This window comes from Lissotriton helveticus, chromosome 8 (assembly GCF_964261635.1).
Source record: "Lissotriton helveticus chromosome 8, aLisHel1.1, whole genome shotgun sequence".
NCBI classification, from domain to species: domain Eukaryota; kingdom Metazoa; phylum Chordata; class Amphibia; order Caudata; family Salamandridae; genus Lissotriton; species Lissotriton helveticus.
The window spans coordinates 719,131,643-719,159,033 of record NC_136069.1 but is presented as its reverse complement, the minus strand read 5'-3'; the positions used below and the strand labels follow the sequence as shown (position 1 = coordinate 719,159,033).

Below are 27,391 nucleotides of genomic sequence, written 5' to 3'. Positions count from 1 at the left end.
TAACAGTCCTTCTGCCCCCCGCCCTCCTCCCCAGGTTCATGAAGGCCGCGCGCTCACCACTGTAATAAACTGTTAGCTTTACAATTCAACTCTCTCTGAAGCCGGAATACATAACCAAAATCTCCTTCTGACGTCTGGTCTCATAAAAAAACAAAGTTTCACTAATTATTACTTTTTATTGCCTCGGTACGGTTTAAAAGGCGAGATGTGAACACAGACCTTTCTCTGGGAATGTAAACCTTCCTTTGGACGTCAGACTTTTTTTCTTTTCCCAAAACACTCAAAGAGATCTTTCCACAACCTCTTCCATTTGAAGAAAAACCGCTTTGATCTTCTGCATTCCCAAAATTAGAAGTTTGCAGCAATTATGGATTCTCCAAACTGCTCGGCCAACGCTACCATTTGCGAGGGCACCTCCTGCCTGCTGCCACCAAACAATTTTAACCTAATTCTGAACACTGTTCTGAGTGCCGTGCTCACAGTCATGCTGGCACTGGTTATGTTTTCCATGGGCTGCACTGTGGATGCCAAGAAGTTCTGGGGTCACATCAAACGACCTTGGGGCATCATTGTGGGTTTCCTCTGCCAGTTTGGAATAATGCCCCTGACCGGCTTTGTGCTGTCGCTCATCTTCAACATTCACCCCATCCAAGCGGTTGTCGTGTTGATCATGGGGTGCTGCCCGGGGGGAACCGGGTCTAATATTCTGGCGTACTGGGTGGATGGAGACATGGACCTCAGGTGAGACAATCTACAAACTTATATATTTACTCTAATTTTAATGTATGTATTTACAGAGCATGAGGACTACAGGATACAAAATGCTGTTACTTGACCTAGTCTTGTTACCATAACAGCAACTTTAATTTTAGCGCAACCACAATCCATTGTATTTGTAGTACACTGTACCTAGTACCAGAGTTCAGTGGCATTTTAAACTAAATATAGAATACAAGGGAGGCAGGAGAAACCACCCTACACTTTCTTACCTGCTCAAATGAGACATATTTTTACAACTAATGCATGCCAATATGTCACTCTCTATTGCTTCAGCCTGACCACTACTTTCTACTGATCTTCACTTTCGCCTGACCACCTGATCATTACTTCTATCTGACCATTACCGCAGCTTGACCATTAGTCTACTGACAATTATTTCCACCTAACCATTTTTTCAATTTGAATATTAGTTTGTCTGATCTTTACTTGAAGCTGACCATTGCTGCAGCTTGTCCATTAGGTCGACTGATCAATACTTTGACCTGACCATTACTTCATTCGACCACTACTTCGACATGAAAATGATTTTATATTGACCTTTAGTTTATCTGGGTATTACTTCACTGTGGCCATTATTTCAGCTTGACTATTACTTCATCTGAGTATTACTCCAAGGTCAGAACTACAACTTGACCATTACTTCAAACAACCATTTCTTCAACCTGACCAATACTTCGCTAAGTATTACTTCAACCTAACCATTACTGCTACTTGTCCACTACGTTGACTGATCATTAGTTTGACCTAACCATTACGTCAACCTAGGCATTATTTCCACCTGACCTTTACTTCAAATTATCATCATCTCACAATATATATTTATTAATCTACCTGCAGTCTTTCCATTGTTTCTTTCAGTTAGATGTGGCTTATATACCACTTGGTTACTTTCTGCACAGCAAAGGGTTTATTCCATAAAGCCTAGAAATCACTTAAAAGAGCATCCCATGCAGAAATATGTGGGAAAACCTATCAAACTCAAATTAGTTTTTATAAGATCGCCTTTACTCTTGAAAAAGAAATGAAATATGAAATACCAGCATTTGTAACGCACACAGCTACCTAAACAGAAGTCTTCACACACTTAGAGTTGCAGGTTTTACAAAGTCACAACTTAAAGTGTTTTTTTTCAAGAATTAACATCCACCTACATTTTGGTAATGAAAACTTTAATGCTTCTTAACCAATGACGCGCCTCTTTCTTATCTTTTGTTATTGTTGCAAAATGTTAGCCTATGTCTGGAAATCAAAATGTATAATTCACAAACTGTTGCATGTAAATGATAAAATAGGCGTTTAAAAACGTAAATATTGTGCTCATGTTCCACATCCTCTTCACTCTTGACTTGTCATCACAGGTCTGTGTAATCTGGGCCTAATTTGATTTGTAAGTAAAAAAAAATCATTATTTTTTTCTTAGGAGCGCACTGCCCGCGTTACCAAGGTAGCCTATTTATCCACCATTCTATACTTCCTGCCTATTTATCTCATTCTAACAGGTTCCTTTTCAGCCACCTAAACGTAACTTTTTACACTCGCAGGGCTTCAAGAATTTTTTTGATGAATCTGGTCTTGCGCCTTTTTTTTTCTTTTTTTAACTATTTACACAAATCAGCGCTTCTGAATTTCACACAGCACTGTGCCACATGAATGTTAATAAATCTGGGTTGGAATATTGTGTCATATTTTCATGCTTAAGATGTGTTGCGTGTCATGGAAATGGCTTTTTTTGCATGAACGCAGTCAATGTCATCATTGGTGGGTGGCTGTCAAAATCAGGTGCTGCTCAATTTTTTTTAAACTATTTGTACAATGAAGTGCTGCTGTTTTTCAGAAAGTGCTGTGTGACTATTAGTAGATGTGAACCATTGTCTTCAAGGAATGATAGGAACCACTTAACAACTGTGCTTGAGACTAAGACCTCTGATTATGCATGTTTTTTTTGTATTCAAATCTATTTTATTTTAAACACAGCGATAAGCCTACAACCTCGTATCGAGGCCGGCCGCGTGAGATGCAGTTCTTTGAGTGTGGCGCCAGAGCGGCCGGGAGAACAAACATTAACACAGCGCCTTGCCTACAACCCTCCCTGGAGGGCCGGCCGCACGGCTAGCAGATGCAGTGTCAAAGCGTTTGCGGCAGGCAGGAGGTTATCCGCTTTAGAAAGTAGGATATGTAAAGGGCAGATGGCCCGTCTGTCTCTAACTGGGGCGTAACCGTCTCTAAGAGAAACAAGTGCCATAGTGGCAAGTAGGAAGAAAGAGAGTAGGAAAGACAGAGAATCCTAAGTGGGGGCAGAGAGGAGGGGGGGGGAGCAAAATGTCTGGCATAGGCGGTATGGTGGAGGGCAGCTGGTGCGGGGGCGTGTGTGACTGTGGTCGCAGCGGTGTTGCGTTTGGAGGTCAAGGGTGCAGCCTGGCCGGGTCACTAGGGACAAGCGCGTCTTCGAAGAGGTGCAGAGTGCGGAGCCTAGTGGGCATGTATCGCGCATATTCTATAGAGCAGAGGTGTCGCACTAAAGGTTCCCATACCGCCTTAAAGCGCGTAGCCTGTGCCTGCAGCCGCGCTGTTAGGAGCTCCATCGCAAGGACCTGCCAAAGGCGCACAAACCATGAAGCTATAGGCGGCGCCTCCATCCGCTTCCAGTACAATGCAATGAGCTGCTTGGCGGCACCCAGCATTTGGAGCGTGAGGATCCAATCGCCGCGGGTAAGCGCCTTGAGCGCGGCAGGGCGTATGCCAAGCAGGATCGTGGTCACCTCTTCGGGCAGAGGGAACCCCAGCACCCCCTTGATGTGGCTAAGCACCTCCTTCCAGAAAACAGCAAGGGTCGGACACGTCCACCAGATATGCACAAAGTCACCAGTCGCAGATTTACACCTCCAGCACATCGGGGAAGCATTGGGGAACATCTGGCTAAGGTGAAGAGGGGTGTAGTACCATTGTGTGAGTAGCTTGTAGGCATTTTCCCTCTGTGGAATGCTGCGGTATACCTTGGGTATATCCCGCCATAATCTGCTCCACTGGGAGGGGCCAATGTCTGTGCCCGATGTTAAATGCCATTTCCTCTGATAGGGATGCGCTGGAGCCAATGTAGGGTGCTGCAGTATGCTATAGATTTGGGAGATCAGCCTCTTCAGGCCCCCGAGTGAGCACGCCAGCTTCTCAAAGGGCGTGTATGCCCGAGTAGCTGCTTGGTACATTTCCTCGCTGGTAGTCCAGTGGTGTAGCTGTAGATGTTGAAGGCTAGCCTGTGGTGGCACTCGGAATTCCTCCCTGCAGTCTTTCCAAGGTTTAGGCATGCCCTCAAGGAAAAGATCCCCAGCTACTCTACAGTCCCCTTGAGTCCAATTATCGAACGCCCGAGTCCGGTGGGCCGGGGGGAACTGCGGGTTCCCAGCTATCGGGGTGTGCGGGGACGGAAACGAAGTCAAACCTCTTGTCACCGCTATGCTATCCCAGATATCTAGCACCGTTCTCGTGGGGATTGCAAGGTACGCACTTCTGGATCGTGCCGCCCGCGGAAGCCAGGGCAGGTCCCATATGGTACGGCCCGTGACCGCTCGGTCCATATGAAACCAGTGTTTATCACTTTCGCGTGCACCCCATTCCACCACGAAGCGGAGATGTGCCGCCCAGTAGTAATGCACCAAGTTGGGGCACGCCAGGCCCCTTATGCATGTTTTAGTACTGTTGAATGTTGGATAATAACATCCAATGTTTTTGTACTCTAATTTGCATTTACTTATTATAAATGAAAACCATGTTGAACTGTCCTTGGGGTACCTACCTAAAAACTATTTCCTGTCAAATGTTGAGACTATAATGACAGCCATTAGGTTATCTTTGAAACCTCCGCTTTTAATTACCACAAACAAATCAAAGTCTTTCTACATAAGGGCTAGTTGAGTTAAATGCGCTATGTAATTGGCTAATATTGATATTTGTGAGTTGCTGTGGGTATTATGGCGTTTAATTGTCCTCTCAGCTACCACAGATTTTCATTTATTAACTTGTTTTGCCATTTGTGTAGCTCAGAATGCAACACGGTGGTCTCTTTCACTGTGATGCCCCAGGACTAAATCTGTTATTGGATAGACCACTTTTTAGATGAAGAATCCTTCCAGTTAATGAGAAGCTATGATGTGTTGGTTGGTCTACGTACCTAGAAGTGCAGATGTATGGAGGAGGTCTACTCAAGAATACTACATTATCATTTGTGAAACAGGACTCCTGATTGGCACTGTCTAATAGGAGCTTTAAAGTTTTCTTGACTTCCTATATTCTAGTTAGCACAACTAGTATCATCACGAATCGAGATTAAAGGAATTCAGTGGTAAAATGTGGTGAATGGCCTGCTATGGCATGCCTGCCTGGTGGAAGTGTTATCGCATTTAGGTTTCCTGGAGATGAGCTCTAAAAGTGGTGGCCCATTTCCATGGATCACATACCACATATATCCCTTGGAGCTGAAAGGTTTTTTCCATGCTCGTGGAAGGCATTAAAGGGGTGTTTTCTGTCTAAGATTGCCATGGTTTTAATGGTGGATGCGGATAGACAGAATGCCATCGGAAATTGTGTCAAACATACCGGCCTTGATTAGGACCCGGACTCAAGACTGTGCCAGGACTGCCAAAAGTGTATTTGCAAAGGCAGTAACAGATCTGCTTTTGGCAACAGTGCAGTATGGTTCACTCTAAATTTTGCACCAGTTCAGGTGGGGGTGGATACTTCATCTGCTTTTCTTGTGGTGACAGCTCAGTCACCACTCACCTATAAAGCCCCCACCCATTTATTATTTAGAGTTTTTAAATGCTTTCTTTATGTATATTGATATCTTTTATGATAACAGCACGTTTTAAAGATCACATGCCTACCTTCAGATAGGAGACACGGTGGCGGCAACAAAGAAAATTACAAAAAGTAATGCAACACTATCATCTACCATCTAAACCCCAATCTCATTACCGTAAGACAATGCAAGAACAGTCACAAGCTGAGAGCAAAAACATCCTGAAGCTAAGCTTATGTAAAATAAATGACACACATACACGATTAGGTGTTACAAAAAGGTAGCAGCACTTTAACTCACATTTAGTGCTTAGTTACGATGAGGAAATCATGGAGAATAATGTATCATCAATATGGTTAAGTTCTGTTCCTGGACTTTCACTCCATTGTTAAGGAAATCTGGGATTACAAAATCTAACTTGGAAAACGTTCTTTTTTTTTTGCAGTATAAGCATGACAACGTGCTCCACGCTGCTTGCATTGGGAATGATGCCTCTGTGCCTGTTCGTTTACACAAAAATATGGGTAGATTCTAACACTATCGCGATTCCCTATGACAGCATTGGTAAGTATAGTAACATCATGTTGAATATTTGTCTTCAGCTGATCTCTTTGGTGGTTTGGTGGTTATCTTAATATTCGTCTTAGTCACCTTTGTAGGTATGACATACAGTTTAGATCCATGTTTTAAGTTTAAAAGGTAAAGCAATTGGAATAACACAATAGATACGTATTTAATCATGTAAGTACAATATGATGAGAAGAGTATAAGAGATCATATTAAGCAATAGATAATAGTTACAGTGGAGAAGAACAAAAAAGATATATAAATAGAGAGAAAAAATAAAATAAACAATATAACTATATCATGTTAAAAAAGAAAGTACAAAGGTCTGATATCAGTGTTAAAGCATAAACAACAAATGTATATTGATAACAGAAATGTAGATCAATTATCTATGCTGGTAATAAAGAGTCATGGAGGTTTGGGTACCTCTTAAATCCGAGGATTACATGAGCTGGTAGCCTTTGCAGAAAAGTCCAGGAAAGCTGTCACAGATAACCAAAGAAGGTCTCTTTTGATGGCAAGAGATATTGAATTGATGAAGGCTCTGTCAAGCCTGTGATTATAGCAGACACCATACCACCAGGCTTGAAAAGATATATTAGAAAAGTCTTTACATGCTTTGGTGATCTGCGGAAAGGCAACTGCAAGACGTAAATCAGGTACATGAACATTGTCTGATTGAGAAGACCAGCCCTCTGAAATATTTCCATGAAAAATATTGGTGAAAGTAAAAGGGATGTGCGTGTGAAAAATATAATTTATCTGCTTCCAGACTTTTAACCAAAATTGATATGTGAAGGGGCATTCGACTAGTATATGTTTAACCTTGGAGGGGCTGGTATTGCAGGACAAACAGAAGGAGGAGGTAGGATGTATTCTATGTAGAGTGGCTGAAGTGATCAAGAGTCTATTGTAAATAAAAATAAAAAATGTGGATCATATTCCCTGCTCTAGAGGATTTCCGTAATTTAGGCCAAATTTTGTTCCATATATGAATTGAAAAGGTGGTATGTCTGTCTGATTCCCATTGCAGTTCCATAACTGTTTTGTCTCGATCTTCTTGATAAGTGGTGTGTTTATTATAGATTTGGGATGCTGAGGGAGAGGTTAACAATGGGGGCTAGGTGAGGGGCAGGAGAAATAGAAGTGATATTATGCGGGAGATGATCATATGTTGATTCAACTATAGATATTAATGACATACATTTTGCATAATATGAGGAGGGAAAGGAAAAGTGTGATTGAGATAGTGTAAAAGGAAGGCATGAGTCATTATCGAAGAGTTGATGAATCCATCTTAGACATTTTCATGTCAAGACTTCCAAAAAATAGTTTTAATGTGTATTTTAACATGTTTATTATGCCAAATTGTGGATTGGAAAAATTGTTAGCTCACTTAATCTCCCCAACGGCCCCCAGCGCTTAGGTAAGCTTAGGGGTGATAAGTCGCGCTTTACAAATATGCCATTTAGATTTAGATTAAGATATTCTGATGGGAGATAAAAATATGGCGGAGAAGTTTACATGCATTCTTTACAATAGTGAGAGATAAGGAGGTTTCTGAGTAAGAGATACAAATTCTCAAAAAGAAAAAGGGTGAAGAAATATTTTTTCTAAATCAGCCCAGAGGGGAGGAATATTAGATTCCTCCTTGATAAGTGAAAAATAGGCTTGTTTAAGAAAAAAGCTGCTGGGTAAGAATGAAAATCGGGAAAATTGACACCTCACACATGTTTGGGGCATTTACGTTTTTGAAGCCACATGCGAGATTTTTTGTTGTTCTACAAACATGTGGACAATATAGAGTAAATTCTTTTAAAATAAATACAGGGAATATTTATAGGAATATTAGAAAAATAAAAAAGTATTATAGGTACTTGCATCATCTTTAACGTACCTAAACGTCCACACCAATATAAGAACAGAGGATTCCATCTAGATATAAGACATGTTAGGGTTGTGAGAACCCCTTTCAGATTGAGAGAAGCTGTCTCTTTTATAAAAGCTTTAAACCATGGACCAAGGTATTTGACTTTATCTTCATTCCAACAAAAATGAGAAGAAGCAAAATCAGCATGATGGCGGGCGGACTATCGGTCTTTGGGAACACCCGCCATAAGGGCGGGTCCCGTGGGGGGCATTAGGATGCGCTCGCCACTGTGGCGGGCGCATCCTGCACGTTTAGCATTGTGGCGGGCGGTGCTCTCAGCACCGCCCGCCACTGCTAAACATGCACAAATGCATTTGCATTAACAAAGCAGCAGGCACCGCGTGGTGCCTGCTGCTTTGTTAATGCAAATGCAGGGGTGTACCACAGGTACCCCCCCCCTGTGCACCCCCCACCTCTCCTTCTCTCCGGCGGCCCGCAGGGGGCCCCCGAAGTGAAGACTGCATGCCTTCCGCCACGGAAAGGCATCTATCCTGGGCTATCCTAATATGGCTGGTGGTGTCTAATAGACACCGCCACCATGTTAGATCTTTTCCGCCCCGGTCGCAAGGCGACCGGGGCGGAAAAGCGTCGGACGGTCTTTCCATCCGACGCGGTCACCACCGCCATACTAATATGGCGGGGGGCATTTAGCTGAGGATGGCGGGCGGATTGCCCCCACCAGGCCGGCGGTGGCTACCGCCAGCCTGGCGGGGGCAATCCGCCCGCCATCCTAATGGGCCCCATAGTTTATTTAAAGGGAGAATTTTTCATTTGTCTGCATTTAGTTTATATCCTGAAAGAGAAGCAAAGTTTCGACTTCATTCAAGAAGGCTGGTAGGGAAGTTTGTGGGAGTGAGATGAAGAGAAGAATATTATCTGCATAGACTGAAAATTGTATCTGTTGGTCCACATATTGGAAACCCTTAATGTCCGAGTTCATATGGATTTTTAGCAAAAAGAGCTCTAGGGCAAGAACAAATAATTGGGTAGAGAGAGAACATCCTTGCCGAACACCTCAATGAAGTGAAAATGATGGAGAAATAAGACAATTGACAATGATAGATGCCTTGGGAGAAGAATATAGCAAGGAGATGAGATTAATAAAGGTAGGACTAAAGGTGAACCAAGAGAGAGTAGAAAAAATAAAAGGCAAACTAACTCAGTCAAATGCCTTTTCACCATCCAGAGAAATAGTTCCTAAAGAATGTTTATGAGATTTGTTAAAACATTACAAAATAGTCTAGTGTCATCAGAAATATGTCCACCTTTAATAAAGCCAGACTGTTCCCTTCCTATTAACTTAGGCGGTAAAGTGTCAAGACAAAGGGCATGGATTTTAGCAAAAACTTTACGATCAGATCCTGAGGCTTTTCCTTTCTTGATGGAACGCATAGCATTGAGAATATCATTAATAAGAATGTCATCATCTAGTGAGGAAAAATCTATATATTAGGATCTGGAGAGGATTTGATAGAGGATAAAAATCGAAGTATATCTGCCTGATTAGCATTGATTCTGGAATTTATAAATTCCGGAAGAAGTTAGTAAAGTCAGGTAGCATGGGCCAGATGTACGACCAATTATAGCATGCACAAACGGGTTGCGCCCGTTTACGCATGCTAAAATTGGAATGGCCACGTACTAACACAATTTTGAGAGTCGCAAATTAATTGCGACTCTCAAAAAAGTGTTTAGAGACTCGCTATTTGGAAGGGGCGTTCCTTTCCAAATAGCGACTCTCTAACCAATGTACGAATGTTGCGGTCGCAAAACACTCGCAAATTACCACTCTCTTCAAGAGGGTGGTAATGAAGTTGCAAATGGGAAGGGGTCCCCAGAGGACCCCTTCCCCCTGTAAATATTTTTTAAGGACAGGCAGTGGTCCCAGGGACCACTACCTGCTCTTAAAAAATGTAACGAAAACGTTTCATTAAATAAAAAATGCATCCTGTTTTCCTATAAGGAAAACAGGCTGCATAAAAAAAGCTACTTTATTTAAAAGCAGTCCCAGATATGGTGGTCTGCTGAGCCCTTCTTTTTCTGGCCACAAAAGAAATTATTTAAAAGGTATCCTATCCCAGAAAGTCTGGAGCGAAATATCCAGTGTTTATTATCAGTAAAAAAGTTTTTTGTAAAACTCTCAAAGTTTTGTGCAAAATTAGGACCAAGTAGAAGATAATTGTTAAATCTCGATCTTTTAGTGCCAGGAGTATCTGGGATAAGATCTAAATATAGTGTGACAGGTCATGATTACAAATTAATATGGAACCAATTTCTGAGTGTATAATGTGTTGTGAAAGGAACTTTGAGACAAACAGATACTCCGTTCTATATTGGGAAAAAGGGACAGGGGAGAAAAAAGTGTATTCTTGTAGGGTGCAGTTAAAGAATCACCAAGCATCGATTAGAGATCTCTATTTTATAGTAGATTGTGAATGCATGAATGATGGGATAAATTTGGATTTGGATTTACGATCAATAAATGGGTCCTTAACCGTGTTGCATTCCCACCAAATATTAAATAATTGTCCTTTAAAGAGATCAATTTAGATAAAACATCAGGCCAGAAAGATCTATCTAAACGTTTGGGGGTATAGACATTGAACATAGTTACAGGTATTTTATTGTTAGTTATGGATGCAGTGACCCACCTGCCCATGGAATCTGAGTCCCGGGAAATAACTTGAATATTTAAGGATTTATTATATAGCATAGCCACTCTATTATGTTTTCCTGTACCCGGGAAGGCAAAAATGAGACCAACCTATTGCTTTTTAAGTTTAAGAATCTCTATTTCGGGTAAATGAGTTTCTTGCAGCATTACAAAATCACCTTTTAGTTTGAAAATGTGTGTTAACACCCTCTGACATGTTATAGGCAAGCCCAAACCTTTAATATTCCATGAAAAAAATCTTAAAACCATAAAAGAAGTAGCAAGAATCCTATAACATTTGATGTATAGATAACTAAGTAATTCAAAAAGTAAGCAATGAAACAACAGCATAAAAGGATAATAAAGGAAAAGCAGGATGTGCTCATGAGAAGGGAAAGAATGAAGAATAGAAAAAGAAAAAGGAGAAGTAGGAAAGGACATACCTATATAACAAACAAAACACTCAGGGTGGTGGGGCCAAGCAAGGGGATGGCACAACCAAACACCAAATGTCCGACAAAGGAGGGGGAGACCAAGCCACACAAAACTATATCTGTGTAATCTTGAAGAGGCATGGACCATACCTAAAAGAAGGAATACAAGTATATTAACAACAAATTAGAACATATATCATGTGAGAAGCATTGAGCACAATATATAACTGCCTTTTAAAAGACTCATGGCAAGACAGGTATTAGAAAATTTCAAATTCCATAGAATCATGTAACAGTAGATTTGGAAGTGTCCTTCACCTCTCCCCTGCAGCTAGCAATGATTTTTTGCAGGAGGGAGGCATCTTCATAAGTGATAATGTTGTTATTTTATCTTACTTTGAATAAACAAGTGTGGAATAAACCAAAACTGGTATTGAGTGAGCGGAGAGCTCATCGCATATTGAGAAATGTCTGCCGTCTGTCTGCTGTATATTAGGCAAAGTTAAGCGCAAAAAATAGGTTGGATCCAAGCCATGAAATATGGTCTTTGGCTGTGGCTGCTTTGATAACGTTTAGCAGATCCACATATTCTAAAACACAAATGATTACTCCTCTAGGTTTCTGTGAAGTTGAGTCTGAGTGAGGAGAATTTCCAAGTCTGTGTGCCCTTTATATATTCAAAAGAGGGTAGATAGGCAGGTCTAAGACTTTTGGAAGAAAGGATTTTAAGAAAGATGTGGGATTGGAGCCCCCCACTCCTTCTGTCAGACCATAAATGCGTAGGTTATTTCTCCTGTTTCGATTTTCTATGTCTTCAGCTTGCTTTTTTAAGGACGACACTTCATAATGCAACATCTTTACAGTCAGTGCAGTTACCTCAAGTACCTCAACCCTTCATTCCATCTGATTAATTCTGTCCTCCACATTAGTCCATTTTTCATCCAGTGTTTGAAGTCACTTATTAGCTTCCTCCATATAAGGCTTGAGCGCCCTGATTTCCTCAAGTAGAAGCTTCATTGAGATTGTAGTAGTGGATTTTATGGGTGAGGGAGGGTCCTTTATAACTCTTTTATGGATTGAAATATTAGAGGTTGTAAACAGTTTAGAGGACATTTTGATCATAGAGGTGAAGTGGAAACCCATCAAGCTAGAGGAAGACGAGGAAAAATTGTGACAAGCACCCCCAGTGTCATCCATATTCTCCAGAACAGAGAAAGGATTAAGAGTAGTAATGTTGGTGATATTCTTGGTAGAAAGTGGTTTACTGGTGCTGAGTTGAAGGTTCTGGTATGTGGTTTAAATAGTTAGTTAATCAAAGGGGCACAGTAGCAAAGTAAAAGGTGGCAGGCAGATATCACAGATAAATATTGTCAGAGTCTGTCCCAAATTTGAGCTGTATTATTGAAGAAACTAGAAGAATTATAGGGGAAGTATTACTGCAGATGCCCCATTGTATTTAAATGAACAGGGCAGTATTCTGAGGCAGCAAAAATAATGCGACGTCGTGAGGCATAAAAAGGAAAAACAAAATGGTAACCGAGACTTTCTCTTCTGCGTGCCCTCCAAATTCTGTTAAGATTAGCCATTAATGTAGCAGAAAAACGTCTCTGAAACAAACCTGCAGCGTCTGTGAGGTTTCCCCCGGAGTTTCACAGCAAGCCAGCAAAGGCATGTGTTCTGTGAAGATTGTGGTCATCTCCCCGCCGTGGTCATCACAGAGCTCATGGAAATGCAGCCATCCCATATCGGCACCAAGCCACGCCCCGTTTAGATCCATGTTTGATTTAAGTGAGAAGTTCCAGTTATGTCACATTAATGGGAGGCCCAGGCAAAATTGTCAATATTGTAATTTTAGGAATTTTACATTTTACTTCTTACATGAAATTCCCAAAATAACGCCTGGTCATGTAATTAAAGACAGTGAGAGGAAAAATCCTATCTCTGGAACATAGTAACAATGCAAACAACAACAATGCGAGCCGCATTTGTTCATGGCACTTGCATATTTTTGTGCCATTATCTTAGCACAAAATGTGTCCCAGAATGGAAGCATTTCAACCTAAATATAGCGCAAAATGTCAAACTTCCATTTCATTAAATTTTTTGGCATATATATGCAAAAGGAATTTATGCAAATTTTGCAGATGAATATTGTTATATTGACATGCTAAGACTAGTGCCCTTCAATATGAGCATTCAACTGGCCACTTAACATCAATATATGCCCTATGCCGATGCGTTGAACTAAGAAGAATGCTCCTTGGACTTCTAAATGCCTTTATTTCATACTTCTGCTTCTTTCAATAGCTCGAGGACATGATATCACACAGCAGGAAAGGAAGAGAAAAGAACATGTACCTCTGTTTACAAGGAATATACTTGAAAGGATTAAACAATAGAGCTTATGGAACAGACAAAGAAAATTTAGCTGAGTGGGATAGGAAATGCATTGAATGCAAGTGCAGCAGAATCACAGGTTTAAGTACCAACAGGCTGCAATGATCAATTTAATGACCAGAACTGAAGAATATGTGCTAAAAGGTTTGAAATTGCTGAAATCCGCAACTATATCTTCCATTCTATTTACTCTCCCTTTCTGCCACTGCTGCAACAGTCTACTTTCACCTCAGTCATACCTTTGAAGACCAACACGCTGTTGAGCCTGGCAAACAAGATGAAAGCATTGAATACACTGATGAACCTCTGTTTTAAACAACTCCTTCTCTTTATCACATCTGACACAAAAATATAAGCTTCCCCTTCTTTCTGGAGTCAATCCTGGTTCTCTAAAACATCATCAGCTTATATGAAGTTACTGGTAATCTACAAGATTATTACTAACCACCACTTATACACATTGACCAAACCACATCTTATGATGCCAGAGACCACACAAATTTCTTGGAAACACTGTAACAATGGCTGGGCACATCCAGACCGGCTTTCTCATTGATACAGTTGTTTTTAAATAACTGCAGTCATACAATCTGCATTGAGTCTGCTGAATTGTCCACATACCCAATGTCTACTCTCAGCTTCTGTTTCATTTATATGTATACCCTATGGCATAGAACTGCTTCATGTGAACTTCCAAATGGGCACAAGTGGCACAAAAATCCACTTCTTGCTAGACAACAGATCTTACGACTAAATACACAGCACCTCCTGCCGGGAGCACATGCTCTCTTGAATGAAGGAGAGTTTTCTCTGCAAGGATGGATGCACAGCTCAGGTTATGGTCATGGGAGCATCAGAGCTTGACTCCTTACCTTGCAACTGCCAAACTCAGGACATCTCAAAAGTCCCTAAAGTTAAGAAGCTGGTGATACGTTTTGAATATGAACATTTGTTTGTGCCACACGTTAATGAAATAGTGAAGGATATCAATTTCCAACTTTCCTTACTCTGAAAAATATTATTATTCATCCTAACTGATCACCAGTTCGTGACATGATTCGGCTATTGCAACCATGCATTTTCTTTCACTTCTGTGAGGGTGAGTTCATCCCCTTTTTCATTCAGGAATTTTGTTTGAATGTCACTAATCACAACTGAGTTGGTAAAATTTACTTGTTCTTTCAGACATTTATGATTCATTTGCAAAAGCGATTTGATTCAGGTGTTTGCTTTGTGTTTATTTTATCTGAAATATTTTCAATTATACTCATTCTTTTTTTTAAAGGAATCTCCTTGGCAACTCTGGTAATCCCTGTTGGATTTGGAATGCTTGTTAATCATAAATGGCCGAAGGCAGCTAAAATAATACTCAAAGTAAGTTTTAAATTGACTTTTTCAATATGACTATCCCTTCCCTCGCTTGAGTAACAACACATTAGGTCAAGGGTATACAGCACTATAATAATCAGGTTTGTTATTTTGTGCAAAATCTACTTTTTACTTTTATTTTGGGAAGTGAATTGTATAGAAGCAACATATCATTAGGAGAAAAAAGTCCAATCGATTCTTCAAATGTAGGACTGTCTGAGAACCTCCATGTCTGTGTTTTTGAAGAGCTAGTCACTAATGCACCATAATACAATGTCATAACCATTGTATTATTAAAAACTTATTAAAGATTTCTGTCATCTGCTCAAAATTGCAATTCAAGGGACTGGATCTGATGCCAATCCCGACTCTCCCTACCCCCACCCGAGCAACAAAAAGCTGCATCCCAGAAGAGCTTAATTTTATAGCAGTTGGATAACATTTGTTTCCACTTACCAGTGTGCATGCCTCAAACTCAGATGTCTGATGCCTCACAACAAAATATCTCCCACCACCACAAGCTATTTCACGAAATGAAAAATCATGATTGCCGCCATCCCCTACCTACAATCAGCATAACTGCCACACCCTGATAAACACTGTAAAACCTTCAATCTCTCAACTGGAGTTCTCTTTCCCTACCACCAATAGTATCACTACTACCCACATCATTGATGTGTTGCTGGTCCTTCCTCTCTAGAAGAAAGGACGATGAGTCTCGAGGGGTGGATTATGAGGCCAGGGTCTGGCTTATACCTTGAACTGGGACACCATTGGCTGTCCTTTTTTCGCTGATTGTCCAGTCACCAAAATACACCACATAGGCTGAAAGCAGAGAGATGAAGCCTACAGGCTAACTCAATGACACCACCACCACCTTAGCAACCATCTTGCATTCACTATTATCATAGACTTGGCATCAATACCTATTTCCTGATAGTCTTCCAATCCTATAACAATGTTCTTTTGATTATACATTTTGTCCAACTTTAAATATATGTATGCATATATATATTTAATTCCATTTTGTATGTATCTCCATGCACATTAGAGATTTAGTACTCTAGGTAAAAGTATGGATTTGCAGATAGGATATGTCTTAAAAACTTAATTTTTCTTCTTGTCTCATAGGTAGGCTCAATTTCTGGAGCAATACTGATAGTGCTGATTGCCACTGTTGGTGGAATACTGTATCAGGGATCATGGTTGATTGCCCCTGAGCTCTGGATTATTGGGACAATATTTCCTGCTGCCGGTTACACTTTTGGATTCTTCTTGGCATATGTCGCTGGGCAGTCATGGCGCAGGTAAAGATTTATTGACTCTTGGTTTTCCTCCCCAGTTATCAGAAAATGACATTGAATCAGTAAAATTTAAATACAAAACATCTGCAATGGTTACAAAAGAATTGAACAATTGGTGTAGACACATAGAAATGTTTGACAATGGATCTATTGTCCAATCATGCAAGATGTACATTTAGATAAGTAAATATTTTCCTTATAAAATCATTTGAATTGGGGTGTGCATAAACTATGTGTGATCTTAACCAAAGTGAATTTCAAAGTGCAAATGCCAGTCATTGGCAGTTAATTAAAGAAATCAATAGTGTTTATCTCACTCACCAAACACAGCATATCAGCAGCATTACTTTCTTAAATGTATTATTATCATATCCACAAAAGTGACAAGAAATAGATATATGAAATTTGTTATTTTCACAACTTGGTAGTTATGAAAAAGTTATCTTATGTGGAAATCCTAAAACTCTGTCACAGATCCAGCCCTTAATTCAAGAGTGTCCTGCATAGGTCCAAGAGGACTAAATCGATACTAGATTTTCAGGATATTCATATCAGATATATTTTACTGTAAAGCAATAAATGGAACTCATTCTTGTAGTCAGTGGTTATCATGAACTTCTGACATGGATCCAGCACTTGTATAACAGTTTGGGTTTAGGTCCTCCAGTATATATGAAAAAAGCCAGGGGCATTTGATGGGAAATCAAAAACATCACTGAGAATATGAGTTTTAGGGCAGCCTCTGAAAATATTGAAAAAAACTGTTCTCAGACTGGCCTCTCAAGCATAAGAGGAGAGAGCACCCACTGATTTTCCAAAGTCTTTCCTGGGTATAGAAGACCCTGCGTAAGAAATACTGCATGGAGATGGTAATCTTCCTGGGGAACATCGGTGCATTCATCCACCCCTTTTCGGTTAAGTCCCCTACATCCATTTACCTTGCCTCACGCAGACAGGAAATGTGCTGCAGGAGTTACTGACCAGTGACCTAAAGAGCTGGGTGTTCTCTTTGTCACTTAGGACTCACATGGTAAGTTTGGCCTCCAAAGGATTAAAGTCTGAAATGTTGCCCTAGACTTTCAAGTAAAGGGAGAGATCATGCCACATCCATAGATTTAAAGGGGGATCTATCAAGGTGAACATTTTGTTGTTGTTCTGAGAAGGCTGAGTTGGGACACTGAAAGGACATTTTTTACCTTCCCGTCCCAATCAGAAAAGCCCCGAAGGGGGGGATACTTGAGATAACTGAGTGTCCATCCAGAGAGGCATCTATTCCATTAGTCTGCTGTCCCTCTTGATAGCACAAAGAGAAGTCCACCAGATATCAAGGACAATATTGGTGCCAGGTGCCTCAACCCACCTCTCCATGTGGGAGTCATCCTCAATACAGGTAATTCAGAGAAGAACAAGTCGCCCAATGCCCATCTTTCAGTTGCATAAACCATTTCCCTTCATGGTCCATAAAACCAGTCCTTTAAAACTTGTAAGTAAGAGGCCTGGTAATAAGATGGACTATCCATCAGGCCAAGGCTACTGAAAGGTGAGGACCTTTAGCAGAAATACACTTACTCCAGTGACTAACTTTGGCAGCAAGTACAGCTTAACTACTAGGTTGTCACATGTACTAGGAAGCCACCTTGGTCCTGATGTACTGGATATGCAAACAATCCAGATCTGATGTGAATTTTCAGGATTTTCTGACTCTTCAGGAATTCTGAAGAACCTTGTTGCTAGAGCAGAACACTCAATAAGGATATCTGGTCTCAATATACATGATTCTCTGATATCTTCAATACTTTGGGCCTCATTGCAAGGTTCCAGGATATAGACATTTTTATGCAGCCCACTCCCCCCGAATTTAATGATGCCCCTTAATTCTGTGGGTGCATAATTAATGGCGTTCCAAGTTGATATCTTGGAATCTAGTGAGTTATGATAAATTACTAGAGGGAATCAGGAAATCTGATCCGATCCTCTCAGGAATTGCTTATTCTCACCTAAAGTTTCCTTTGGAATTTTTCCTGCTGTTAAGCTCAGTGAAAATATGAAAAGTGTGTGGTAATTTCACAGACCTCATTATGCCCCATTAGGGGAGGTAATAGGGTTACTGGCCCCATCTGTAATTATGGGCTGTAATATTAAGGGCCTACTTTGGCAACAATGGCCACCTCCTTTTGTCTAGAATAAAGCAATTCTTACAGGTTGGAGATGCAGCATTACTCTGAAGGCTCCAGTTATCTACAACTGATCACCACACATTATTAAAGCATTCTCCCATTAAAGTTATTGGGAAAAAAGGTGCAGTAACAACCTCAGAATTAGTAGCCCTTCTGATGCAAATGACACAAAAACAAATGTAGCTCCTCTAGAAAACTCATTATTGAGAGACAAAACAGAGAGGTAATTTGAGTTGCACAAGCAAAGCGAGTTGCGGATGATGATTATGAGAAATTGGGTTACTGGTTAAGGGGTGCGAAATCCTACTCCAGCAGCAACCACAATCCTTGTCAGGGTGAGGCACATGCAAACTCCAAATTAAGCTGTGCTCAACCCTCTGGTAGCTTGGCACAGAGCAGTCAGGCTTAACTTAGAGGCTATATGTAAAGTATTTATAGCACTTCGTACAGTAATAAAATGAAAACACAACACAAGAAAAATCCCACACCAATTTAGAAACATAGAGCAGAATTTAGTAAATCAACCTAGACCAAAATGTAGTAAATCAACCAAGACCAAAATGAAAAAATACAATCAGTAGAACCGGAGATATGCAGTTTTTAAGATATAAGTGAAAACAGTACCAAAAAACCCCACTCATGGTTGTCTGGTTATGCTAGACTAGGAGAAAGTCACAAGTTCAGGATAACTGCGATGGAGCACTGGTCCGATACATTGGCCAAGTTAGTACTGCACAACACCTGCTCCACTGTAACCAGGCGTCGTAGCACACCAGGGAGGCACTCGGCCTTTCTGGTGTGAACCCAATGATGAAGCATGTCACCAACCAGGTTGGTGATTGAGGGTTCTTTTAACTTATAAGAGTGACTTTTTCTCACCATGTTTTTCTTTGGCCACACTCTTCTGTTGTTTATTTAATAAGGCTGTAAATGCCAACTTTCTAAAACTGGCATTTGCAAAATTGAAATAAAAAACGCAACTTTATCATAAGAGAGGAATTGTTTTACAATTACAAAGACACCAAAGATAAAATGCTTACCTGGTCCTGTTTGGAAGTTACAGCTTATTACATGTGAAACTGAACACATAGGCTGCAATGGCAGGCCTGCAAGATGTTTAAAGGGCTACTGAAGTAAAGTAAATATGCTAATTGGCTATGAGCCAATTCTTACAGGTTTTAAGGAGAAGGCACAAGCACTTTAGCACTCGTTATCAGTGGTAAAATAAACAATGTCCTAAGAGCCAACAAAAATAAGTTAAGAAAACAGGAGGGTGAAGGCAAAAAGTTTCTGGATTACCCTCCTGGTTTCTGGCACTCAACGCCTATGGTCCTAGGACTATTGTTTTATCATTAGGGTTAGAGCAAGATAGAAGGGCAAAACAAAGGGATAGACAGAAAGGAGAACAGAGGCAAAGGGAGACAACAGCATTGGAAAAAAACCCGCAAATGTAAAATAAAGAGACTAGGCCTGGGAAAACTTTTAATGGCGCCGGAGTAATCAGAGTAATTTGAGCAATTACGCATTTATCTTGTGATGCAAAATAACACAATTACTGCAGCTTGAGTAATGCTGGATTACGATTCTCATTCAATTACGCAAAACTGTGAATACTTATGTGGGAATTACGCTAGAGCGAATTACGTCAGTTACGCCCACTCCTAAAAGAGACAGGAGGTGTAGAGTGGGGGAAGAAGGGGCATGGGGAGGAACCTGGATTGGTAGCGTTTTTATGAGACAACCGCAACATTTGGTTCCTTTGAACAACTTTGGGAATATTTATTTATTTCTGTATTTATTTATTTATTTATTTATTATTTTAATGAGAATCACTCTCGGGGTTTCTGAAGCAATAAAATAAAGAGACCAAGGTAACAACAAATTAAAAATGCAGTACTCGCAAACGTGTAGTTTGACACCTGTTTTCAGAAATCGGTATTGCGTCCAGAATATGCTGCACTGCACTTTAACCCTATCTTGAAAGGTGTATATGTTCTCTAAAATATACCTTAACAAAGAAAATCGAAACAAAACATAGACAATCTCTCATTTCCCCTTTTGTTTCTTCAAGGTGCCGTACAGTGGCTCTGGAAACCGGGCTGCAGAACACTCAGCTGTGCACAACCATAGTCCAGTTGTCCTTCACTCCAGAGCAGCTGAGTCTGATGTTTACATTTCCACTCATCTACAGCATTTTCCAGATCGTATTTGCAGCCATACTTCTAGCAGGTAAGCCAAGGCCAGGTGTCGCAGGGCATATAACTGCGGTTTGTCCAGCTCCTACCTTCGAAGGCATTGAAACAGTCAAGTTTTTAGGCTATTCAAATGAATATTCATGTGATCATTTACATATTCATGGGATCAATTTACATGCACTTAGAATCAGCGCGTGTACACATATACTATAAATGTTCATATGTCATATCCTTAAAGATTGACCAAACTGCAGCAGTGGAGAACCCAGGTTACAACATGATCAGCAGTTGATTGATACAGATCTGTATGGGAAGGCCCTGAGTAAAATTCATTGTTGCAAAAGATATGATTTTCTTAAATATAGAATTAGAGTTTAAATAACACCCGAATTATGACACCTATTTAAAAGGAAATGTCACACATACCTATGGCTATATTTGGTTCTTCCCTCCCATGCCATACCCATTGAACACAGCCGGACTGGGAACAGCAACCAGCCCTGGCAGATTGCAGCTCGACTGGCCCGAGGAGCGTGGGGGTGCTAGTGAGAAGCACCGCTCCTGCTTTTGTTACAGTGTGTCGATATTGCAGCACTGCTGCAAAACCTGCCTCCAGTAACAAAACCAGCCCCCACCCCTCCAGTCCACCGGTGAAACGCCCGGTGTCCGCTACAGCCAGTCCGGCCCTGCCACTGAACCAACATTCCAATCACCCTGTGGAGCTGGAACAATTTTAAGAGTGGGGGTGCTGCCATCATTAAGTGACTGAAGTCCTAGGGATTGTGAAAAATTCAAGTGTCACACAAAAAACAAGCATTTTCGCAAATATATTACTAAAGCATAATGTAGTAGTGCACTGTCATTTACAATTAAATTATCCTTACATTTTCACACACATAGTTTTACTGATAAAACTAGACAGCGCACAAGTGAGAATTTGTGGAAATCAAGTTTCAGTGAATATTTATCATTTGCGCGTCACCGAGTGAAGTGTTGTGATTTATTTTGATACTATTAAAATATTTGTTTCCATCACTATATTTTGAAATATTTGTACAGTTCAAGTATGGTTGTGTGTTAGAAAAAAACCTACAGCCTTTCCTTTCACACTCAGCAAGATTGTTACATAACTCAGATTATCATGTGTTTAAATATTTTTTTGTTGTGATGATTTTTATGTCTGTTCAGAAGCGCAGTTTGTGAGCAACCAAAAATTACATGCATTCCTGTGGAAATGGATTTATAGTGAAAACAATCGTAAGAAATAATTAGTTGCTAATTAAATTGCCAATGTGTTGTTATTTCACGAGTGAAAAATATTACTTCTCTACTTATTTTCAAAGGTATTCCTGTCTTTATAGGGAGAGGTGCAAACTAAAAAGCTGGTTTTAGTGAACTAATTTTAATTTTAAAAAATCGTTTCAAGTGTTTATCATAATATCTATCTCCCTTTTTTCCTTTAGGATATCGACTATATCTGAGACTACCTGGTAAAGGGAAGAAAGACCTGGTCCAGGATGAGAGCACAGATTACAGCACTGAAATACAGCCCGTAGGCTGGCACGAGACAAAAAACCCTGGATTTCAGTTGAATGAGAAACAGAACAACGGCACAGTGAGCAATGGCATGATACCCTAAGTACTATCTCCATCTCTGAACCATTGAACAAGAACATCTGGAGAAACATCTACAGAAGGCTAATCTGAGGGATATCTGTTGATGTCCTAGCAAGATGTCTTCTCATGGTGGAGTCTTTGGGAGGAGTCCTTCTTTTCTTTGCAAAAATTCATCCACGCATCATCTGAACGTTTGTCATTGGTGTGTTTGTAACACTGGACTTAGTCTAGATCATGGAGTCTTATTTTCACCATGAATATTAGTAGCTGCAATCAAACACCCAGGAACTACAAGATAATGTGAAAGATGTGATAAACATTCCTATGGCCGAAGATTATGTAACTAGGTGTGCATAGGTTACCTACCATGAATTAATCAATTTCATTAAACGTAACCAAGAAAACTTAATTCAAGGCTAGAACCAAGGAGTTTCTTTTAAACAATCAACATCAAGAATGATTCCTCAATTTACAAATATGTATACTCACTTAAGACACCGGTGTTTGTCATTCTACTCACAGACCACTCACTATTGGACACAACAGATTTGGATGCCAGTTTTGCACCTTTTGTCACAGGCCTTATTTACACTTTGTTCTCTTTGTCACAGTTTCAGGTTCGGTCCTGATACTCATTCAAAGTCATGGTACTCTCTTCGGCCACAGTTCATGCTCACCTCGGGTAATTCAGTTAAAGACAATCCTGGCAAGTGACATCCGTTCTCCATATATACTCCTCACTCCATGGTGGGAGGGCTAATTACTTGCTCAGCTATCACTTTATTTTTGTGTAAACCATGACAAAAAATGTAATGTTCATTTTCTCTATTTTGTTAAAGGTACAATTGCACAAACTATTAGTGACATATGATTTCATTTGGTCACATGTTTTAAAGCCTATGTATTTCTTGCTAGTAAGCAAGAAATGAGTCAACAAAATCTGCTAAGTGTAAGAAATCATTTTGGCAGCAATATCACTCCTGAAAAACAATTACAATGAATATATTTGGAGACATTCACTTTATAAGTTCATTCAGTCAGTCAGTCAATCCAATTTATTCGTTTACTTAAAATCATAAAAGTGCAAAAATGGAACACAGACAACAATATTACAAATCTTTAGGCATAACAGTTCAAATACATAGGCAATATTTCAAATCATTATAAACTCCTATCACTCATTCCGACCCCTTGAACTGCGACTAGCAGAGGACCACAAGAGGCATCTTAAGATGGTAATGTCCTCAAAGTTCTCTTATTCTTATTCCTCACTGCTGCTACCAGAAAGGATGCAATATTAAAAATATCACCAGGGATACACAAAGATTGAAGAAAAACTAGCGCTGGTCTAACCTGGGTGAAACCCCTTCCTCTCAGGATAGGTAACAAAAATCTCATGCGAATATGCGAAAAAAAGTCACAAAACATCGTAAAATGTAACGTGTCCTGGGGCGAGAAATTATCACATTGGCAAGGTTCAGCATCTTCAGGATTACAACATCCTCGAAACTCCCCCAATGATAAATGAATCAAATTAAAACGCAACCTAGTTAGGAGCCATCTGTGGTACAACTTGTTAACAATTAACAGATAAGGTTCAATGTTAATAGATGTTTTTAACAAATAATGGGTCCTAACTAAGGGTTTGCATAACTCCTGCTCTTCTCGCCCCACAGACAAGAGGTTCTTAAAATTCAGTTTTACCCACAATACGTCCTCCTTCCGAATCTTATCAGGTTCCTCATAGAGCTCTGGTCGTCCTAATTTAGAAAACATACTTTTAACGTACGCCAACCATTTGATTTTTACAGACTTATCCAGCGCAGTAGAGTCTCGTAAAATCAGGTGGTTCAAGGTTAACATAAGTTCATTCAATTTCTTACTGTCCATTCATTCCGATAGTAAATGTCAGCAGCAAACAATGCGTCTCTGTTGGGATCATTGAAAGAAGGCTTGGGGTATACTATATAGCGTGGATGGACAAATATTTTTGTTTCTAAACACACATTAGTGCCAACTTGAAACTTTTGTTTTTCCATTTGCACAGGTAAAACAAAAAAAAGAAAACTGTCCCCTCATCCACAAAGAAGACACAGACATGAGCTGAGTTAGCTTTTGCCAACTCAAGAATCAGCATACCTAAAAGTCATTTCCCAGGGCTCTCCAAATAAGCAATTTATCCACTCCAACAAGAGCAGAATGTGACTGTGAAGGTGGCCACAAGCTCTTAGAGGTGGAATATATCTCACATGCACTTATTTCTATCGGTACTTGACTAAATTAAAGTCAAGCTGTTTTTCTGTTGTCCAGTTGTATGTAGGAAAATGGATTTTAGTGTGTGATCATCAAGTTTGCACTTACTCTTTACCTGAAACTGGTATGTGGCTCATAGGCGCCTTTCTGTACCTCCTTTCAGGTTGGCTAAGGCAGGGAGCACTCTCAGGGAGCGATGAACTGTGAGCTATAAACTTTCATCTTTTACTTTAATTCCGACGTTTGATTGGATACATTATATAAGATGTTTCAGTTCAGCCTAGTCTTGGCACTTGTTTACTTTTTCACTTATGATATGCTTTCTCCCTTTTATTCACTAACCCCCCCCATTATCACCAACCATCCTTAGATGGTTCCCTCTATCATTGTAATTGGTCCCTGATTTGTTAATGTTGGTATTCTTTTGGACACTTTGGTCAAAAATAACTTAAATGCAAATACATTGAGTTTACAATTGACTTGAGCACCTAATCCCATTTCCACGAAGTAGACTTGTGGTCAACGACTGTTCACCCTTATAATGTAGACAAATCATAGACAATTTATGTCCTGGTTTCACATTTCAAGTACACTAAGGTCACTTGGCTTTTAACTTATAACACTAGATGGTTTGGTTTCTGCTTGTATATCTTGGGAACCAGTCACAGGAGCAGATCTAGTTGATCCACCTCTGGAGTGAAGGGGAACAGATTGTGTTTTTCATTAATATAGAAAGTATTGTTCTATGTTATTGTATTGTGTGACAATTCAAAATCAGGTGCATAAAGTATCCTTTTTATTTGTTAATCAACGTGCTGTTTCAAAACATGAACTGAGATAATGTAGTTAATCTCCTATATTTACTTTTGTCAAGTCATCCACCATGTCGCTCTTAAAATGTGTATAAGCAATATGTACAGTACTTCTACCAATACAGTCCAGATTAAGCAAAGGTAAATCATTAGAAGACAATTCAATGGTTCTGGTTTTTGGGATATATTGTCTTCAGTTAAAGCCAACTACGTCTTTACCAAATTTATGTAAATACTGTAAGAAATATCTACCCTAGAAATCTGTGTATGTTGAAAGAAAAATTCCTTCCACATCAGGTACCCAATGGCCCCCATGCCTGCCAATATGCTATAGTGTATGATATGTAAGGTTCCCTACTTATTTATTCTTGTATGTTATTCGTTGTACTTATGTTTGACTACTTGTGTGCTGGTTGGGATATTGCCCCTTCTCGTTAGCTTTATTTGCTATTTCCTGTAGTAAATGACATAGCAGTACGATTGCACAGTTGCTCATTTATATTGATATCAATGAAGAATAAAATCTAATAGAATTATTTAAAACGGTTGTAAAAAAAGCCTGTAAAATAAATAAAATATTCATAAACATCGTTTAGCCATATGTTTTGAAAGGTTGAGGGGTTGGGAACATGTGTTTAGCAACTGCATTTATTTAAATTGAACCTAAAAATCACTTGACTGCAGACATTTTAAAATTGCATATTACTACGGACTGTAGGTATTTTTTATTACTGATTGCTCTTTGTTGCTCATGAGGGGTAACTTCTTAAGCATTAGACCATTTTCGAGGCCTGTTGTAGAGTGTTTTAATGTATTCGCAATGTTTGAAGGTTCCTCCATGCGTTATTTACATAGGTTTGACTTAAAGGTCTAACAGAAAATCCTGGCAATCGTCCTGTGTTGTTATCTGTCTCAGTATGTCACAACAGAATACTGCATTTTGATTGGTTACTAAGCTAGTCTATCTCATTCAAGTGATATATGGGGATGCATTCTATACTATAGTATAGGCAATCGAGGACTCCTCCTCTGACTCCCCCCCCCTCATAACACTGTTCTTGAAGAAAGGTACTTACTAGCAAAGGGGGGAGCCTTCCCCACAGCATGAAGTAAAAGCCTTTGTTTGTCCAGAGATTTAAAATGGCCATGTAAGCTGCATGAATACGTGGAGGTAGGACAGTGAACATGGCCACCCACCAGCCACTGGATGAAACATTTATGTTTTACTATCAAAAACTATTCACATCCCCATAACAAGCTCTCCAAAATTGACTACATACTTACAAACAACATCCTGATACCGTCCAGCTCCACACCGACCATCAAACTTATATTAGTATCAGACCACGCATGTATTACCTTGGAACTACAAATACACCATAAGATCAACAAAAGGAAACAATGGAGAATGAATAAGAATATACAATAGCCTTATAGCCCGCCGTAGAGGGCTATACCGGCTATTAAAGGCCCTCTCCAGCGTTAAAGGCCCCGAGCCGAAGGCGAGGGCCTTTAACAAGGGAGAGGGACTTTAATAGCGGTATAGCCCATCTACGAAGGGTTATAAGGCTATTAGAACATTCTGTCACTAGAGGACAGAATATTCTAACAAAAAAAACAAAGCCTTCAAAGGCTCCCTGAATCCTTTGTTCACAGCCAGAACTGTGAACAAAGAAACATTGGAATGTTGGAGCTCCAGGCTTATACCAGCCATTATAAGCCCAGAGCACGCCATTGTTTTCAATGGAGCTCCCAACATTCCAATGTTCTAATACAAGATCAGGCTCTCAAAGACAGACTACAGATAGCTAGCAATAACTTCTTTAGTGAAATTAACACAGACGAAATCCCCCAAGAAACCCAACGGGATGCTTTGAAATCTACAGTTAGAGAAGAATTCATTCATATTATGTCTAACATAAACAAACATACAAATAAAAGATAAAATGAACTAGAAATCTCCATTAAGCAACTGGAAAACAATTTCTTTAAATCATAAAACAAGGTTCTCCTATCCCAGCTGAAAACATTAAAATACGAATACAACAAAATAGTAAGTACCCGAGCTCACACCTGGGTCCAGATTAGGAAAACGAAAAACATCTAAGAGTC

At 39.9% G+C, this 27,391-nt stretch overlaps 1 protein-coding gene across 1 annotated transcript; it reads left to right on the top strand.

Moving 5' to 3' along the window:
- The first annotated feature begins 232 nt into the window (after window positions 1-232).
- Window positions 233-25,869, top strand: SLC10A2 (solute carrier family 10 member 2). Its single transcript, XM_078657508.1, has 6 exons — window positions 233-741; window positions 6,018-6,136; window positions 14,839-14,927; window positions 16,053-16,228; window positions 20,474-20,631; window positions 22,061-25,869. The coding sequence occupies exons 1-6, from the start codon at window positions 368-370 to the stop codon at window positions 22,234-22,236; spliced, it is 1,092 nt and encodes a 363-aa protein (XP_078513634.1). The 5' UTR covers window positions 233-367; the 3' UTR covers window positions 22,237-25,869.
- The last annotated feature ends 1,522 nt before the right edge of the window (window positions 25,870-27,391 follow it).